The sequence below is a fragment of the Bos grunniens genome, chromosome 16 (genome assembly GCF_055505025.1).
Source record: "Bos grunniens cultivar Pamir isolate PY7600 chromosome 16, Bosgru_T2T1.0, whole genome shotgun sequence".
Classification (NCBI taxonomy): Eukaryota; Metazoa; Chordata; class Mammalia; order Artiodactyla; family Bovidae; genus Bos; species Bos grunniens.
This window is the reverse complement of record NC_141180.1, coordinates 52,687,871-52,706,598: the sequence shown is the minus strand read 5'-3', so window position 1 is coordinate 52,706,598 and position 18,728 is coordinate 52,687,871. Positions and strand designations below refer to the sequence as shown.

Here is an 18,728-nt window from a genome sequence, read left to right as displayed (position 1 = left end):
GCCAAAATTGGGTTATAACAGAACATGTATAGTGTGATCTCACTTCTGCACACATATTTAGAGTATATATTTATTTCAGTATAAATATACACAGATGGTTTAATATACACTAAACCATCTGCAAGAGAAACAAATGGTAGGACTGCGGAGGGCCAGGTGTTGGCAGGGTCATGCAAAGAGCGTGGGGTGAAAGGCAGCAGCTTTACTTGGCTCAGGCTGGAATTTATGGGCTGCTGCTGTCCTTTTGGCATTTGGCAGAGAGGCTTGCTTAAACAGAAGCAGCTGGTTACATGGTGGCTGCTGCTGCTAAGTCACTTCAGTAGTATCTGACTCTGTGCGACCCCATAGACGGCAGCCCACCAGGCTCCCCTGTCCCTGGGATTCTCTAGCCAAGAACACTGGAGTGGGTTGCCATTTCCTTCTCCAATGCATGAAAGTGCAAGTCAAGTCACTGAATCGTGTCCGACTCTTCGCGATCCCATGGACTGCAGCCTACCAGGCTCCTCCATCTATGGGATTTTCCAGGCAAGAGTACTGGAGTGGGGTGCCATTGCCTTCTCCGTACATGGTGGCGCCGCTCTCCAAAAGAAGCAGCCTTCCCCTCCTTTGTCCTCCCCTTTCATGTGGCGAGTGTGAGAGCATTCTTCCCAGTGGCAAAGAAACAGACTGCCTGCGTGCCAGGATATCTGAGTCTGGGTACCTGATATTCAAGTAGTTGTCTAGAAACGCCAAATGCTAGCACCTTGAAACTGTGGGAAATTGGATTGCTGTACAGCCCCTCTCATTAAGTGGAAACTTCTGGTTCAGTGGGAAGTTGAGTTTGGACTCAGCTCCTCCCACTAGGGGAGGAGTTTCAGGCCCAGTCAGCTCCCTGTCAGGCAACTTGGAGAGTTTCCTCAGTGGACTGACAACTGACTGATGCTATCTGCCAGCCCATAGGACTAAACGTCAATATAGTTTCCACCACATGTAGGACTACCACCACTTTAAGCTCCCCAAAGTCTGGACCTGAGCCACAATGACAAGGCCAAGAAAAATAACATATCAAACAAGATCCAGTAGCCAAAGAGAGAAAGAACACAGGAAATAGAACAGAAAATTATAAGAGCCCATAAGGATACAAAAGTACATACACATTTTACACACATGATTTTTTGTTCCATGAGCACATATCAAAGAATTTTTAACTCATTGATAAAAGAATCAGCAGGATGGTAAAACTGATTTTTAAAAGTATTTGTTGTCTAATTGCTAAGCCGTGTCCAACTCTTGCAAGTTGGAAAAGGACTGTGGCCCACCAGGCTCCTCTGTCCATGAAATTCTCCAGGCAAGCATACTAGAATGGGTTGCCATTTCCTTCTCCAGAGGATCTTGCTGACCCAAGGATCAAACCCGCATGTCTCCTGCATTGCAGACAAACTCTTTACCACTGTGCCACCAGGCTCCTTTTAAAAGTATAGGATAACAGAAATATTTAGAATTATTTAAACAATTATAATGAAATATGATTATCAAATTACATATAAAACTGCCAAATGCCATACAGGCAATAAAATTGTAACCTTGGGGTTGTAATTTTCTTTAGGAGCCAGAAACCATTTGTATTTCTACAAGACAAAATTTCATTTGCATCATTATCAGAAAGAAACAGATACAGGGCCAACAGTTTCCTATAAGTTAGCCTATACTTGTCCAGAGTTGTAAAATGCTCTAATCAATAGGAAATAGTAAATCAAAACAAAAGCAGATACTCCTGAAGTATTTGCTAATCCTTGAGTGAGCATGTTAAACAATGTTCCAGTATGACATTGAAAAGTATATGGTCGTCCTTTTGCCTTTTTTTCAAATTTTTGAATTTTTATTTGTGTCATTAGTTCAATTTATGATTGTAAATATGATCAATTTATGATCCCCAACAATTATGTATTATCCCTAAAAGAGGATCAGTGTCACTGTGTTTCGGCATGATTCATTTACACACATGTGGAAAGAGGCATTAATTAGTACATAGGCTCCATGTGCTCTCAACTAATTGAAGTTGTATACACACACCGTGATTCTTGAACTTAAAAAAAGAGTTAGATGGTTAGAGGGAGATGAAGGGAAAAATGGTCATGGTTGGGACTTGAGTTAATGGCTAGAAAAAACAAATAGAAGGAATAACTCAGAGCATAGGAAGAAAGTTACAATAAGATGGAAATCATAAGGCACAAATGAAGAAGGCATTTAAAGGGAACACCTAAAAATATTCAAATGATATGAATTCCTGAGGAGAAAACTGAATAGAGAGGAAAAAAAAGAAGAAAAAAGCCGTTTTATTGTCTCTGAACTGATGAAAGATTTGAGTTTACAGATTGAAAATCCTTCCTAATTCAGGCAGAGTTGTCATAAAGACATATTTGGACATAAGCTAGAAAATTCCTGAACTCCAAGCTTCAAAGACAAGTTATAAAAGAACAGTGATGACACTTAGACTTGTCATCTACCATCACTAGCTAGAATAAAGTGGAATAACATCTAGAGAATCTGGGAGATTAAGACTGCATGCCAAGAATCTTATTTCCAGCCAAAATATCATTCACTCTGTCAAAGTAAAGAAAGATATTTGCATATATGCAAGGATTTAGATAATACATAACTCGTGTTCTCTGTCTGTGGAAAATGCTTAAGATCTACCCTATGTACAAATATATCAGAACAGAGCCCCAAAATAAAGGAAAATGAAAAGAAATTGAAACTGTGGTGAACAGTATGTTGTTAAAACTTACAGTAGATTATTAAATCTAAATAGATAATAAACAATTGAGGGTGAGTAGTCTAAGTGCTAAATATAGATTATTTAAGAGGAAGAGTCATACAAGAAAAATTCCCTTAATAGTTTTAAGCTGAGTTTTAGTAAGAGTACTAAACTATAGTTTACTAAACTTTATAGAGTACTAAACTGTAGTAAGAATACTAAGGTATCTCAATAAAGCCTAGGAGTTGGAGTGGAGGGAAGCGTGTACATGAAGAGTGAAGGAGGAGAGTGAAAAAATTCCGAAGAGTTTATGTAAGGAAAGAAAAGACGAGAGGAGGGAAGTATAAGTTTTCTAAATGTTTCACCTTATTGCTAGCTTTAACATTAGAGAATGCAGAGGAAAAAATAGGGAATTGGAAAACTTTGGTAGGAAAATAATTGACTTCTCTTCATTTGAATAAAGGAATGTTATTTTAATATGAATTCAAGGAAAGGAAAGGTAACCTGTAATGGAAATGGTATAATGTTTAAATTAATGAAGATCAAAGGCAAATAAATAACAATTTGATCAACCTATTAAAATGAGGGAGGGAGAGAAACAACAAAGTAAACTAATAATGTAAAGTAATACAAAGGGAATATCAGTTTTTACATTAAATGTAAATGGATTGCAATATTTCATTAAAGAAGCAAAATTATTACCAGGGTTACAAAACAAAACTCAGTTTTACAGAGTTTATATGAAAAACCCTTACATCAATGAAAAAGCTTGAAACTACCAAGAAAATAAAAACAGCAAAAAACAGGAATGGTAACATTAATATCAGTCAAGATGGATTTTAAGCTGAAAAAGCACCAAGTAGTAGAGAGAGAAACAGTTTATGAAGATATAGCAGTCATGAAAACCTAACTTTTACAGTGCTTTCTCTCAGACATGGTTTTAAGTACTTTATGAATTAACTGAAATCTTACAACATTCCTAAAAACAAGGTAGTATGATCTTTAGTTTACAGTTGAAGTTCAGAGAGGTTTGGCAATTTGCCTAATGAGTGAGCAGAACAGGCTCGACTCGGTCACAGGTGGTCTAGCTTCAGAGTTTGTGCTCTCAGCTATTTCATTATGTGGTGTCTTTATTTATCACAACTGGTACACTGAAGGCAATGGCACCCCACCCCAGTGCTCTTGCCTGGAAAATCCCATGGGTGGAGGAGCCTGGTGGGCTGCAGTCCATGGGGTCGCTAGGAGTCCGACACAACTGAGCGACTTCACTTTCACTTTTCACTTTCATGCATTGGAGAAGGAAATGGCAACCCACTCCAGTGTTTTTGCCTGGAGGATCCCAGGGATGGGGGAGCCTGGTGGGCTGCCGTCTCTGGGGTCGCACAGAGTTGGACACAACTGAAGCGACTTAGCAGCAGCAGCAAATATACACATACATGTATGTCTATATAGACACGTGTATCTGTACATATGCATTATATAAATGTATATGCATATGTGATTATTGTGAAAATTTCAAAAAACTCACAATTAGATCTAATAAGCAAAAATAAGACAGAAAATAGTACAATTGACAAACTTGATTAACAGATGTAGATAGAACCTAACATCTTTCCAAAAGACAGTTCATATTTTTTCATACAGGTAAGGAACTGTTAGAAAACTTAATCATAAACATGGCCACAAAGAAAAATATTTAATGATTTTATGGGTCATGTTCTCTAGTCATAATCTAATAAACTATAAACATTTGATCCAAGAAATCTTAACAAGTTGTAAAATAAGAAACATAAGAAACACAGCTCTAGATAAGAATATTAAAAGGGAAGATAAAGAGAATATTAAAGAAAAGTCATAAAATATCTCAAACATAATAGAAATTATACTACTTTATACCAAAAAAAAAAAAAAAGAAATGGTGCTTCCCTTGTGGTCCAGTGGTTAAGACTCTGCCTTCCAATTCAGGGAGTGAGGGTTTGATCCCTGGCCCAGGAAATAAGATCGCATATGCTGTGGGGTACAGCCAAAAATGTGGGGGCTTCCCTGGTGGCTCAGATGGTAAAGAATCTGCCTGCAATGCAGGAGACCCAGGTTCAATCCCTGGGTCAGGAAGATTCCCTGGAGAAGGAAATGGCAACCCACTCCAGTATTCTTGCCTGGAGAATTCTATGGACAGAGGGGCCTTGCAGGCTACAGTCTATGGGGTTGCAAAGAGTCAGACACGACTGAATAACACCACCATATCAAAAATAATGTGAGAGACAAAAGCTATGCTCAGAAAAAAAAAACTAACTCAAATATTCATTATTAAAGAAGAGTGCAAGAAATAAATATTCATCTTAAGAAATTAGAAAAAATAAAAATTAAATATAATTTTTAATATTAATGAAATAACACAAAATGTAGAAAGGAAAAATAAATTGTAAAATTGGTTTTTGATGAGACTAATAAAGTTTGGAAATCTAGATGAAACCAATGATTTCCCAGAAAAATATGTTCTAAATTGACTCATTTTGATATATGGCAAAACCAATACATTATCGTTAAGTTAAAAAATAAAATAAAAAAAAGAAATGGAAATGTTGACTAGACCAATGGCCATAAGAAATTGCAAATAATACCAGAATGAAATGGTTTCACAACTTATTTCACTCTGAATTTTAAAAAACAGATATATTAATATTATTTAAACTATTCCAAAACTTAGAAAAAGATGGCAATCTCCCCAATTCATTCTATGAAATCAACATAATTTTAATATGAATACCTGCTGCTGCTGCTGCTGCTGAGTCACTTCAGTCGTGTCCGACTCTGTGCGACCCCAAAGACCGCAGCCCACCAGGCTCCCCCGTCCCTGGGATTCTCCAGGCAAGAACACTGGAGTGGGTTGCCATTGCCTTCTCCATTGTGTGAAAGTGAAAAGTGAAAGTGAAGTCACTCAGTCGGGTCTGACTTGTAGCAACCGCATGGACTGCAGCCTACCAGGCTCCTCCATCCATGGGATTTTCTAGGCAAGAGTACTGGAGTGGCTTGCCATTGCCTTCTGGAAAAGTACTATAGGCTAATTTCACTTAGGACTTCATATAAAAATTATATATTAATCTTAATAGGTTTCAGCAATGAAGCAAAGAATGATATACTGTGCTCAAGTGGGGTTTATTCCAAGAATGTAAAAATGGCTCAGTATTTGAAAATCTATAATCTCAGTTTAAATGATCAGATCAATAGATATAGAAAAGTCTTTGTTATGAACCCAGGTACCATTCCTAAAAAGAACTCTTATAGGATTCAAAGCAACAGCTTAAATATGAAAAAGACTACCAAAAACCTAAAGCAAATATTATTCTAAATAGCCAAACACTGAAATTGTTTCAAAGAAAACCAGGAATCAGACATGGATGCCTTTTATCACCATTGTCATTCAACATTGCCTTAAAAGTTCTAGTAAATGCAATAAGATAAGATAATTCATATTAATGCTGTAAAAGAGAAGCAAGAAAAAAGAGGAAAAAGCTACCTTTTGTTGATGATATAATTGTGTATCTAGAAAATCTTAGAGACTAGTTTAAAAAAAAGACCTGTTAGAAGTAATGAGAGAATTCAATAAAGTGGCTCAGTAAAAACATAAATGTATAAAAGCCACTATCTTTTCCCCAGCAGTAAACACTTAGACATGGAAGCATAGTACAGTCACAGTAGTGACAAATTTTTTTTTAATATTCAGGAACAAATTCAATAAAAACTGTATGCATCCTAAATAATGAACACTGTAAATCAGGAAGTAAAAAAGAATAACATTTGCTGAGAGCTTAAAATGTTCTGATTACTTTATATGAATTATTTAATTCTCACAACAACCTTATGAAGTAAGTATGCTAATTATCCTCATTTTAAAGATAAGGAAATGAAGGCTCAGAACACTTAAAAGACTCTCCAAAGTTACGCAGTTCTTGCAGTCTGCTGCCACATCTCTGTTTTCAATCCTGCCTTCTCTCTTCAATAGGAAGACTTCCCGTATCATAAACTACCAATTCTTCCAAAATTACGTTATCACATTTAATGTCAATCCAATTAGAACCCTATTAGGAAGATTTTGGAATTGATAAAGTTTACATAGAAGACACACTGAAGAATAAACTAGAAATACACAAAAAATTAAAATACTGCAAGAGTCTCCCTTCACCAGATATCAAAACATATTTTAAAAAATCCACTATACTAAATCCAATATTGTTTGGCAGAAGTAGACAGCAAATCAGTGAGACATAATAGAGAATACAGAAATAGATCTGAGTTTATATGAAATTTTAATATTTACATAGAAAATATTTTAACTCAGTAATGAGGGCTTTTTTTTTTTTTTTAAGTAAAAGATACTGGTTACTCTGGCCATCCAGCTGGGAGAAAATTGGTTTGGCCCTTTATCTTATACTGTATACAAATATAAATTTCAGAATGGAGTAAACTTTAAATGTATCAGTTCAGTTCAGTTCACTCGCTCAGTAGTGTCCGACTCTTTGCAACCCGATGAATTGCAGCATAGTAAAACAATAAAAATGTTTAAAAATAAATTTGGGAGATTACATGTACAATTGTGGAGTTAGGGATAACTTAGCTAAAATTCGAAACCCAGAACCATAAAAGAAAAGATAGGCATGTGTGATTATAAAAACTTCTATATGGAAAATGGCGACAAAATAAAGTCAAGAGACAAATCACAGATTTAGGATAATATCTGCAATGCAAATAACTTACAGAGTTAATGTCTATAATATACAAAGAGCTCTCACATTTTAACAAGAAAAAGACAATCCAAAGGAAAAATAGCTAAATGTACAGAAAATCAAAGCTTGACCAATAGACATAAGATTCTGAAAATAACCAGTAGCAAGTGAACTACAAATTAACAGCAAAGTACAAAAAAATTGCATAGGGCAACCTCTCCTAGCAGAGGAAGGGATGAAAGAACAGTGGAAGGAATGAGAGAACGGTGGCAACTGTTAGTGGAAATATGAATTGTTGCAGCCATTGAACAATAGTAGCCAAGATATGTTGGTTGGGCAGTTGCAGGATGTTGTATATAAAGATAGGAACACAGAAAAAGAAGATGAGGGGGAAGGAGAGATGAAAGATAGGTGAAGGACTGAGGGAGGATAGAAAGGAAGAGAGAGAGGAGGGAAGGTCAGGAGGGAAAAAGAAGGAATGAAATCAATTTATGTGCATATAGTTACATAGGGGGCTTCCCTTGTGGCTCAGATGGTAAAGAATCTGCCTGCAATGCAGATGACCTGGGTTCGATTCCCCCTAGAGAAGGGAATGGCTACCCACTCCAGTATTCTTGCCTGGAGAATCCCATGGACAGAGGAGCCTGGCAAGCCCGTCCATGGGGTCGCAAAGTGCTGGTAAGCGTAGCTCAAGACATTGTTAACAATGATGGCCTCATGGCAGGGGCTCTGAAGGCTAGACAGTAGGAGAAAATTTACATTCCTTTGTTTATCCTTTTGTATCTTCTGAGTTCAGTGTGTGCTTGTGCATGCTTAGTTGCTTCAGTCGTGTCTGTACAACCCTGTGGATTACAGCCTGCCAGGCTCCTCTGTCCATGGGGATTCTCCAGGCAAGAATGCTGGAGTGGGTTGCCATGCCCTCCTCTAGGGGATCTTCCTGACCCAGGGATCGAGCCTGCGTCTCTTAATGTCTACCTGCTTTACCAGGCGGGTTCTTTACCACTAGTGCTACCTGGGAAGCCCTCTGAATTCAATACTATGTGTTTGTTTTGTCTATTCAAAAAATAACAATATTAATCAGTTAAGTAATTCAAAGTTTGTTCAACAACAATGAGTAAAATATATAGCCTAATATTTTTATTCTTTTTTTTCCACGTATTTTTAAAGATAAAATATATGCAGCTGTTTGAGTTGTTGATTTTATGTTAAACCATGAAAACAACCTGAAAACGTGTGCTAAAATAATGAAAACTAGTGCATTTTCTACAGGTTGCCATAAAGGTGTTGGAAAATTTCCTGAGCGCTCAGTCCAGTATTCCTTGGCAGACACTGCGCTACCTGATTGGGGAGGTGGTTTACGGTGGCTGGGTGACTGACAGCTGGGACAGGCGATGTTTAAACACCCTTCTCTACAAATTTTGTAATCCTGAAGTGCTAAAAGATGACTTCAGTTTCTCTACTGATGAGGTAAGAAAAGGATTTATTTTCTTAACATTACTGATTATGTTTAAGGATTGCACCATTATTTAAAATCTACATTAAAATAAATTTTAACATTCATTTTTTTCACTTTCTACTTATGTATTTATTTATGGCTGCACTGGATATTCATTGCTGCATGCAAGCTTTTCTCTGGTTGCTGCGAGTAGAGGCTATTCTCTAGCTGCAGCCTGTGGGCCTCGCACTGCAGCAGCTTCTCTTGCAGAACTCAGGCTCTAACTGCAAGGGCTGAGCAGTTATGGCACTCAGGCTTAGTTGCCCCATGGCATGTGGAATTTTCCTGGACCAGAGATTAAATTCATGTCCCCTGCATTGGCAGGCAAACCTTCAACCACTGGACCACCAGGGAAGCCCTTAACATTCACTTTTAATGGTGTTTATTAACTTTCAGTGTGGCTTCCCAGGGGTCACAGTGATAAAGAATCCACCTGCCAGTGCAGGAGATGCAAGAGACAAGGGTTAGATCCCTGAGTCAGGAAGATACACTGGAGGAAGAAACAGCAACCCACTCCAGTATGCTTGCCTGGGAAATCCCGTGGTCAGAGGAACCTGACAGGCTACAGTCCCTGGGGTTGCAAAGAGTTGGACGCGACAAAGCACGCACGCACACACACATAACCTTTAGTATTACAAAAGTAAATTACCATCACTCTATCCATTACCATTTTATCTACCTATCCACTCTAAAGACCCTCCACTGATGACCTGGGTATGACCTCTGTCTCTCCTTCTCCTCCTCCCACCAGGCCCCTACCCACTTTACCATGATCACCCAGATGGCATTATCTTTCTTCTCATCTTCCTGGGAATTCCCTGGTGGTCCAGCGGTTAGGACTCTGCACTTTCACTGCTGAGGAGGCAGGTTCAGTCCCTGGTAGGGGAACCTGCAAACTGTGGCACGCCCTCCCCCGCCCCTAAAAAAAATTATCCTTCTCATCTTCCATTCACCTCCCGTATACAAATTGCCAGCCATCACAGTGATGCAAGTCCTCCCTCCCAACTCTCAGGCCAGAGGTCTGCAGGATTTTTGCGCTGCTAGCAACCATCCACCAAGGGCACAACCTGGAATGTATGCTATTAAATGCAGCATATGCTGGCCAGTAAATGAAAAGAACGATAAATGGCTCATGCCCCCTGGGAACCTAGAGTATAAAATACAAAGCACAAGGAAGCAGAAGCAAGTTAAGCTGTGCTGATCTGATCCACACTTGTCGACTGATGTCTTTTTCTCATTTAATGCTCAAAACAACTATATGAAATAGATGTTATCCCCAGTTTCAGATGAAGAAACTGAGGTGCTCAGGGTGCAGCCGCATACAGTAAGGAGAGCTGAGATTCAAGGAGTCCACCCCAAGCACTGAAGAAGACGAAACTCCGCGTCATCCCTCGTCCTCTCTCTGTTTAGTGTTTCACTTCCATCCAGGCCTCCATCTTTGTGGAGCAAGAGTCTCCAGTTTACACACAGCAGTTGTGCCCTGGCAGATGGTTGCTAAACGGAGGGAAAAATCCTCCAGATCTCTGGTTTGAGAGTGTGGAAAGAGGACTTGACATGAATGAGACGGGTCAGAATTTGCATAACGGAGATGATGGAAGGTGAGAAGGAAGATGACACAATCTTTTAAGGCAGGAAAAGCTATGAGTTGTTTTTTAGATTTCCATTAAGAAAAAAAAAACTTTTAAATAATGCTCTAGATGTTTAGAGTCTAAATTCAACCAAGGAAATGGCAACCCACTCCAGCGTTCTCGCCTGGAGAATCCCAGGGACAGGGGAGCCTGGTGGGCTGCCGTCTATGGGGTCGCACAGAGTCGGACTCGACTGAAGTGACTTAGCAGCAGCAGCAGCAAGATAAAATTATCCTTGAAAGTTTTTTAAATTGCAAAAAAGTACAGTGGGCATAGTTTTGTATACAGACTGTTACTTAAGTATGCTCAAGAGAATATGAAGCATAGTAGCATAGAAGCATATAATTCCACTGGCAGAATCCTATCAGACTACAGAATAGATTCTAACATCATAAGTTCAATTATTTAGTTGCTTTAAATGCTGCAATTTTATGACAGTTTTGTCATAAAAACTTGCCAGCTCTTCCTGTTCCTTGTCATAATCTTAGTTTCTGCAGATAATTTTTTATTAATGTCTCTCTTAGTTGATGTTTCTCTGTGCTTGTGCTTGTGTTCAGTCACTCAGTCATATCTGACTCTTGGTGACCCCACGGACTATAGGCCACCAGACTCTTTCTTCCATGAAATTTTCCAGGCAAGACTACCAGAATGGGTTGCCATTTCCTTCTCCAGGGGATCTTCCTGACCCAAGGATCGAACCTGAGATTCCTGCGTCTCCAGCATTGGCAGGTGGATTCTTTACCACTGCAGCACCTGGGAAGCCCCGATGTCTCCCTGTGGCCCTCACTAATTGGTCAATGTTTTCCTTGAAGCTATCAAGAAAGCCATTACTACCCACTTTCCTGGCCATGTGAACAATGCATTTCTCTTCTTTGTCAGTGGTCAGTTACTCCTTTTTTTTTTTTCTTCTCTCTAACACTTAAGGCCTAGGACCAGACCTGACGCAAAATGTTTATTCTATAGTGTTTAGTGTTCTATTGGTCAAGCAGCCACAGAATCAGATTGATAGGAGAGTTAAATAATTTGAGGCAATGGTTTTAAACTTTCAAAATCCTTGGCCACAGATGTTTTACATTCTTTCCAGACACCAAATATCCTCACTCCCTCTCAGAGCCCTGGAAGTCCTCATTCCATTAGTGGTAAGGCCAAGGGTCTTGAGCAGGTGAGACTCTGGATGCAGTTCCTGTGGTGTAACTCCTTAAGTAGTTCCCCTTCATATGACAATCTTTTCATTAAAAGACACTTGGCAGTCTGTATGGTAGGGTATATGGCGACCTCCTCCAAGAGGATTTATGCCAACACTCCAAGCCTCCCAGCACTGCTGCTGCCAGTGCCCCTGACCCCACAGCAGGCCACTGTTGACCCACACCTCTGCAGGAGACTCCCAGACACTCACAGTTCCTCATCACCAGATGAAGCCTGAAGCATCTGACCTGTCACAAAACCAAAGTCCTCTAGAGATTCCTCTTGCCGTTGCCAGCTCTTCATTTGTGACAACCAGACTGCACAAAACAGAGCTCATAAAGAAAGCATGCCGCCCCCACCTCAGAGAAGTCAGTCCCCAGCCAGCTCTAGCCCTCAGGAAAATCCACTACTTTATAAAATCATAAGCAGGAAAAAAACCTTTCCCTGCGAGGTCTGATGACAAAGAATGTCCAGCACGGTGAATGGTACATTAGAAAATACAGTCTTCAGGGCAGTGGAAGAGGCATTACTGAAGAAGAACGGGGCCCACTGAAGGAGGACACCACCCACAGGACAGAGCCCTACGTGTTGGTGGTGTTTTGTAGGAACAAAGTCTACAATGTGAAAATACACTTGCTGGAGAGGAATCAGCAGTTTGCCCTAGGGATGGGACTCAGAGGAGACGAAAGTTTTGACTCGGTGGAAGCCATCATCGAACACTACAAGTGTTTTGCTGTTAAACTCATTGATGGGAAAGATAAAACGGATCCACAGGTAGCAGTGTGGATTGACTCAGCCCTTCCCTCTCAACAGACACTTCTCACCTAGGTAGCACGGTCTTTGGTCTTTGTTTCATCTTCACATCAGTGGCTCCAATGCCTCTATCATTTTTTCCCTTTATTTCAAAAGATTATTCTCTATAGCTTCTTTGATTTTGTAGAAAAAATCATGGAAACTGGAAAATTAGTCATGATTTTGAAAGCTCACACCACAGAAGAAATATGCATAATATGCAAAAAAAAAAAAAGTGGCTTTTACAAAATAAAAACTAAAAGACACTTGATCTACGCTCAGTGGCCACCATATACATCACAAGCAATGATGGGTGAGGCATAGGACTGTGACTTCCCTGCAGAGAGGGGAAAATGGAAGACACACAGCAGTCACTAGTCCACAGAAATTCTGAAACCCAAATGGGTAAATGCTGCATTTCCTTGATTAGGACTCAGTTTTATTTCCTGCGAGGATTCAGAGGCTCTTGCCTTCCTCCACTGGGATCTTGGTTCCACCCTCTGAGTAAGACTTCCAGTTCCATAGAAAGTAGCCCTTGCTGACAGCTAAATAGTTTTCTCACATGCTTCCTGTCTGTAGTTGTACAGGTACCTGAAGTCCTCTCTCCATGTTTCACTGCCTCTGTCCCTTTTGGTTCACGCTGATATAATTCACTTTTAACACCGTGCATCTCTTATGAATCAGTTTATAATCTAATAAAAACTGCACTAGCACACATCCTTGGAGCAGTGTAGCTGCACTGTTCTGGCTCAAGGTTACTCATAAGGTGACAGTCAAGGTATCGTCTGGGGTTGCAGTCATGAACGCTTAACAGAGGCCGGAGGATCTACTCCTAAACTCACTCACAAGTTCATGGGTTGGCCAGAGGTCAACTCATTTTCCATCATTTGGGAGCACTGGGGCTGCTTGATGGTCCTCAAAACATGGCAACTGGCATCCCCTGAGTGAGTTAACCAGGAAGGATGAAAGAAGATGCAGTGCCTTTTGAGACCTGGTCTCCAAAGTCTCACTCCAGAGAGAAATGGGGAGATATTGGTCACAGGGTTCAAACTTTCAGTTATAAGATAAATAGGCTCTGGATCTAATGTATAGCACAATAACTATAGTTAATAATACTGTATTATATACTTGAAATATGCTAGATAACAGATGCTAAGCAATATCACTGCAACAACAACAACAAAATAACTATATGGATGTGATAGATGTGTTCATTAATTTGATTGTGATCATTATTTCACAACTTACATTTATATCAAATTATCATGTTATACACCTTAAATATATATAGCTTTATTTTTCAATTATGCCTCAGTAAAGATGGTGGGGAGTAGGGGTAGACAGAGGGTAGAATAATATATATGTTATGAGCTGAATTTTTTTTAATAAAATTTTATTTTAAAGCTTAAAAAAAAAAACAAAGTCCCACTCCATCCCTTCCACTTTACTTATGTTTGACAGAAGCAGTCACTTAGTCCAAGCTCCAGTTGAGAAAAGGAGAATTAGACTCTATCTTTTGAAGGGTTGACTATTAAAGAACTTGACATATTTTTAACCAGCACAGCCACATTTATCATTATGACTAAATAGGTTTTTAAAAACATATTTTTTCTTAATTAGTTGTGACCTTGGATCAGTCAAAGGAATAACTGCTTACCTTACAGAGCCTTTATCCAATCAGTACTTGGTTATAACTTGTCAACTGGGAAATATCCCTGGCAAACAGGAAGAAAAAGCTTTTCATTCCCCTATTAAATAACTTTTTAACTCACTTGGTTTTTTTGTTTGTTTGCTTATTTTAACTGGAAGTGTGTCCCTTTTGACCACCTTCACCAGTTTTGCCCACCCCAGACTCCCTTAGTCTCTTCAGTTATTAAGATCATGCTCACATGTCTGCTATAGGCTTTACCAAAGTAAAATGACTTCTTAAATCTTGAGTGTATCCATTATCTGTGGCTGTAGGTCATTGAGGCAATGGGTAGTCAGAATCACTCTCCTTTCTTTTTTCCTTTCTCTCTTTTTCCAATGAGAAAGTTATATGTATCTGTCATGAAACTGCACTTTATAATATAGCCCAAGTGCAACTTTTGACAGAAGTATCTAGAGTATACCATCAACAAATAAGCATAAAATGATGTATAAAACTTCATGGGGAAATATCATCTTCATACATTGCCAAAAGTAAATGTCTCAGTAGGTAAAAACTAACCAGTGTTTAAATTTTCACATGTATTAGCCACTGCCAAAATCTGGAAGCATGAAGGACTACATACGCATTATCCAGTCCTTACCTGAGGATGACCCTCCTGAGCTCCTAGAATTACACCCTGAGGCCACAAGGGGTTTCAGGGAGATCCAGGCCCAGAAGTTCATTGATAATCTCATTGGCATGCAACCAAGATTTACCATCACCAACCTCGTGTTCAGGTAAGAACTCACCAGGAAAAAATATTAGTTGTAAATTATTAAATATTCATTTGAAGATATACAATATATTACTTACAGAAAAATACAGTCAAAAAACACAGAAACTAGATTCTTCAAATGACAGAGAAGCAAGTTTATATACACAGGAGCACACACACACATATAATTACCAAGCCTGTAGTAGGTTCCAGATAAATCTTCATTGAGTGAGTGAATTGTACCTGATGGGTGGTATTTTTTAACTGAATCTGTATAAATATGAAATGTTATATTTACTTCTATAGGACCTATACATGCGTGTGTGTGTGTGTGTTTGTGTGTGTGCTCAGTCACCCAATAGTGTCTGACTTTTGGGTGCACCATGGACTGTAGCCTGCCAGACTGCTCTGTCCATAGAATTTTCCAGGCAAGAATACTGGAGTGGGTTGCCATTACCTATTCCGGGGGATCTTCCCGAACCAGGGATCAAACCCCTTTTGTGTCTGGCGGATTCCTTGGCAGGCAGATTGCTTACCCCTAGGGCCCCCTGAGAAGCTCACATTTTTTTCTGTATACCTAGAAAAGCTCTGAACCCACTGGAATCTTGCATTCTCTCAGTCTTTCTGTCTCTTTAGACAACACGACTCATGTTAAAATGACATTTGGGACGTCCATGGTGGTCCAGTGATTAAGACTTCACTTTCCAATGCAGGGGATATGGGTTCAGTCCCTGTTGGGGAGCTAAGATCCCGCATGCCTCGTGGTCAAAGACCCAGAACATAAAACAGAAGCAATATTGTAGCAAATTCAATAAGGACTTTTTTAAATGGTCCATATATTTTTAAAAAGTTTTTAATGACATCTGACTGGATTTGGCTATGACTTCAGCTATTTGTTCATATCCATCAAGATCAAATCTACTGACACAAAATAAGATCATTGGATACTCATTTCACTGACAAAATGAACATATATTAACTACCTGTGACATAGAAGGAAAGCTGACATTTAGAGATAGAAGACTATGCAACTGGAACTCCTTCAGTATGTCCCCGGAATATCACGTTGAATTTCCTGCAGGCCCTACACGTTTAAGGATTAATTCTGCACTTTTCTTTTTTTAATGAGGTTGACAACAACCCCTGCTTTTTTAGGGGGTGGGGGCACCACGCAGCATGCAGGGATCTTAGTTACCCACCAGGGATGAAACCTGTGCCCCTCCCTCTCCCTGCAGCGGAAGCAGCATAGTCTTAACCACCGGACCGCCAGGGAAGTCCAGTTCTGCACTTTTAGCGTTCAGTAAATAAACCAGTAAGAGATGAGATGATTATAAGGGAATGCTTTTAATAAGCAGACCAAATATGTGTCTTAATATCCCTTTGGTCATGTGGAGAGGCTACGATTATTGCAGTTAGGCCACCTTTGCTAAAAAGTTTATTAGAAACTTGTTTGTGGGACTTGACTTGAAAGATCTCTCACATTCAAGGTAATGTCTTCAGTGGTAAGCAAATATTGCACTTAGAATATGAGTTTGATTTTTTTAATCTTTCGATCCTTCAACCATTTGGATGAGTTCCACTGAGTAACCCTACTTTAATGTCAAAAACAAAGCATAATGACAAAGCTAGGAAAATGTTAGTTCATGCGAGTTGCAAACTGTCTCAGAAGCAGCTCGTTGTTGTTGTTGTTGTTGTTGTTGTTGTTGTTGTTGTTGAGTTGCTCAGTCGTGTCCAACTCTCTGCAGCCCCACGGACTGCAGCACTCCAGGCTTCCCTGTCTTTCACCATCTCCATCTTCCCTGTCCTTCACCATCTCCTGGAGTTTGCTCAAACTCATGTCCATTGAGTTGATGATGCCATCCAACCATCTCATCCTCCGCACTGTTAAACTAAATACACAGCTTATCACCAGATTATCACTTACTTCAAAGGACCACATTCATTCAGCTGTGTGAAACCTGGACTGTTTGCTGGAAAACCAGTATATATACATATGTGTGTATATATGTATACAGTTACACTAGTATATAGAGTAACAGAGTGATGGAACTCAAAAGAGGTGTACCCCGTTCCCTCTTCATCCACTGTACAGGGAGGTCCTATCATCTCCCTGGACCCTAACTTCCTCATCTATAAAAGGATTCCAAAGACCTCCTCTGTCTTCAGTGTTTGTATGGCCTTGCTTACTACTACCAGACCTATACACATGCTGTTCTCTTATCGCCACCACTGAGTGTGTTACCAGGAAGCCCTGTGTATGAACACAGAGGAATCTGACATGCATTTGAATAACCTATCAAGCTACTGAAGCATCCTCTGTCTGGTTGCCTCCTCGTTTGCATCCCAGTCTTGGTACTTGTTTCATGCCAATGCATTCAGATGAATACTTTTCAAAGAAATCTTAAGAAAACTTTAAAAATATGTATCTCCTTGCAAATGTCTGAAGTGCATTGGGCAGTTTTCTCACCTGTAAAATGAAATGAACTCCATGGTCTCTGTAAGTCTCCATGGTCTCCATATCACAGTTCTGTGGTTCCATGAATTTGCATATACCTTCAGATGGGGCCCACATAGAGGGCCCTTCCAGATTAGACAAGCCTATATCTCCTTTTTTCTTTTGATTTCCTTGCAGTCGTGAGAAGAGCAAGGATGAGCTGGTGATGGCAATTTTATCGGACATGCTAACGCGGCTGCCACTGTCTGTAGAGAAAGAAGAATGGGCTGGAACTCCAAGCACACTGAAGTACATCATGTTAAGCCCCATCTGGGAGTCTTTTCATAAAGATCCCAAAGGTAAGCCTGGGACATGACCTTTCTCCCCTCACCACAGCCTCCTCAGGAAAGGACTCCAGCATCAGAAGGACAAAAGTTATTAACAAAGTAGAAAGGCCAATGTGAGATGGAAAACTAACTCCGTAATGCCCTCTTCTCTCTCCAAGCTGGGTGATGGGGAGCAGAAGAGAAAATTATGGGGGCAGGGGTAGACAGGGGGAAGGTCCATGACCCCAAGACAAAAAGTAAAGGAGTGAAAACGATGTAGAAAACCAGAAAGGAGCAAGTCTGCTTGAGAGAGTCTACAGAGCTTTTAAGTCTCTGTCCTTTTTGCATCTCTGCCTGATGGACAGCATTTTGGGCAGGGAGATTTAGATGGGCCCTCTGACCCTCTCCAAGCTGGGAGACTTCTGAACTCTGAGGAGCAAAGGGGAGGGAGGGACGGCAGATCCAGAGAAGACAGAGCAATCCTCGTTGTCCAGAGTTGGCTCCACACCCAGCTCTCAGAGGCCAAAGTGTTGAACTGTGGTAATTTACCCTATTAAATTTTCAGCATCCATACTTTAACCCTTTCAAGAGATTCAACCGTTGCTGTTCACCTGAAACTGTCACAACATTGTTAATCTGCTACACCCCAATACAAAATAAAGTTTAAAAAAAAAAAAAGATTCATTTTGGAGCCTACAAGCTAAACTAATGGTTGAAAAAGTCAAAAGAATAATAATATTTCATGACACAAATATTTTATGAAATTCAAATCTGAGTGCCCACAAATAGAGCTTTATTGTGGTGCAGCCATTGTTTGTTTTCACGTTGTCTATGCCTGCACCTGCTCTACACTGGGAGAGTTGAGTATCCCACAAAGCCTGGGATATTTACTAACTGGCCTTTTGCAGAAAATAGTTTTCAGTCCTTGGGCTACTCACACCAAACTCCTTTAATTTCCAAACCTTACATCTCTCCAAGTAAAGCCTCATCTTATCTGAAAGA

General features: G+C 39.8%; 1 protein-coding gene across 2 annotated transcripts in view; it reads left to right on the top strand.

Annotated features, from left to right (window-relative positions):
- Positions 1–18,728, top strand: part of DNAH14 (dynein axonemal heavy chain 14) — a 376,358-nt gene that overhangs the window by 340,233 nt on the left and 17,397 nt on the right. For both annotated transcript variants that reach the window (XM_086345146.1, XM_086345147.1), the window contains 3 exons: positions 8,731–8,928; positions 14,798–14,988; positions 17,599–17,759. In XM_086345146.1, the coding sequence (XP_086201272.1) occupies positions 8,731–8,928; positions 14,798–14,988; positions 17,599–17,759 (550 nt within the window). The remainder of the gene's footprint in view (positions 1–8,730; positions 8,929–14,797; positions 14,989–17,598; positions 17,760–18,728) is intronic.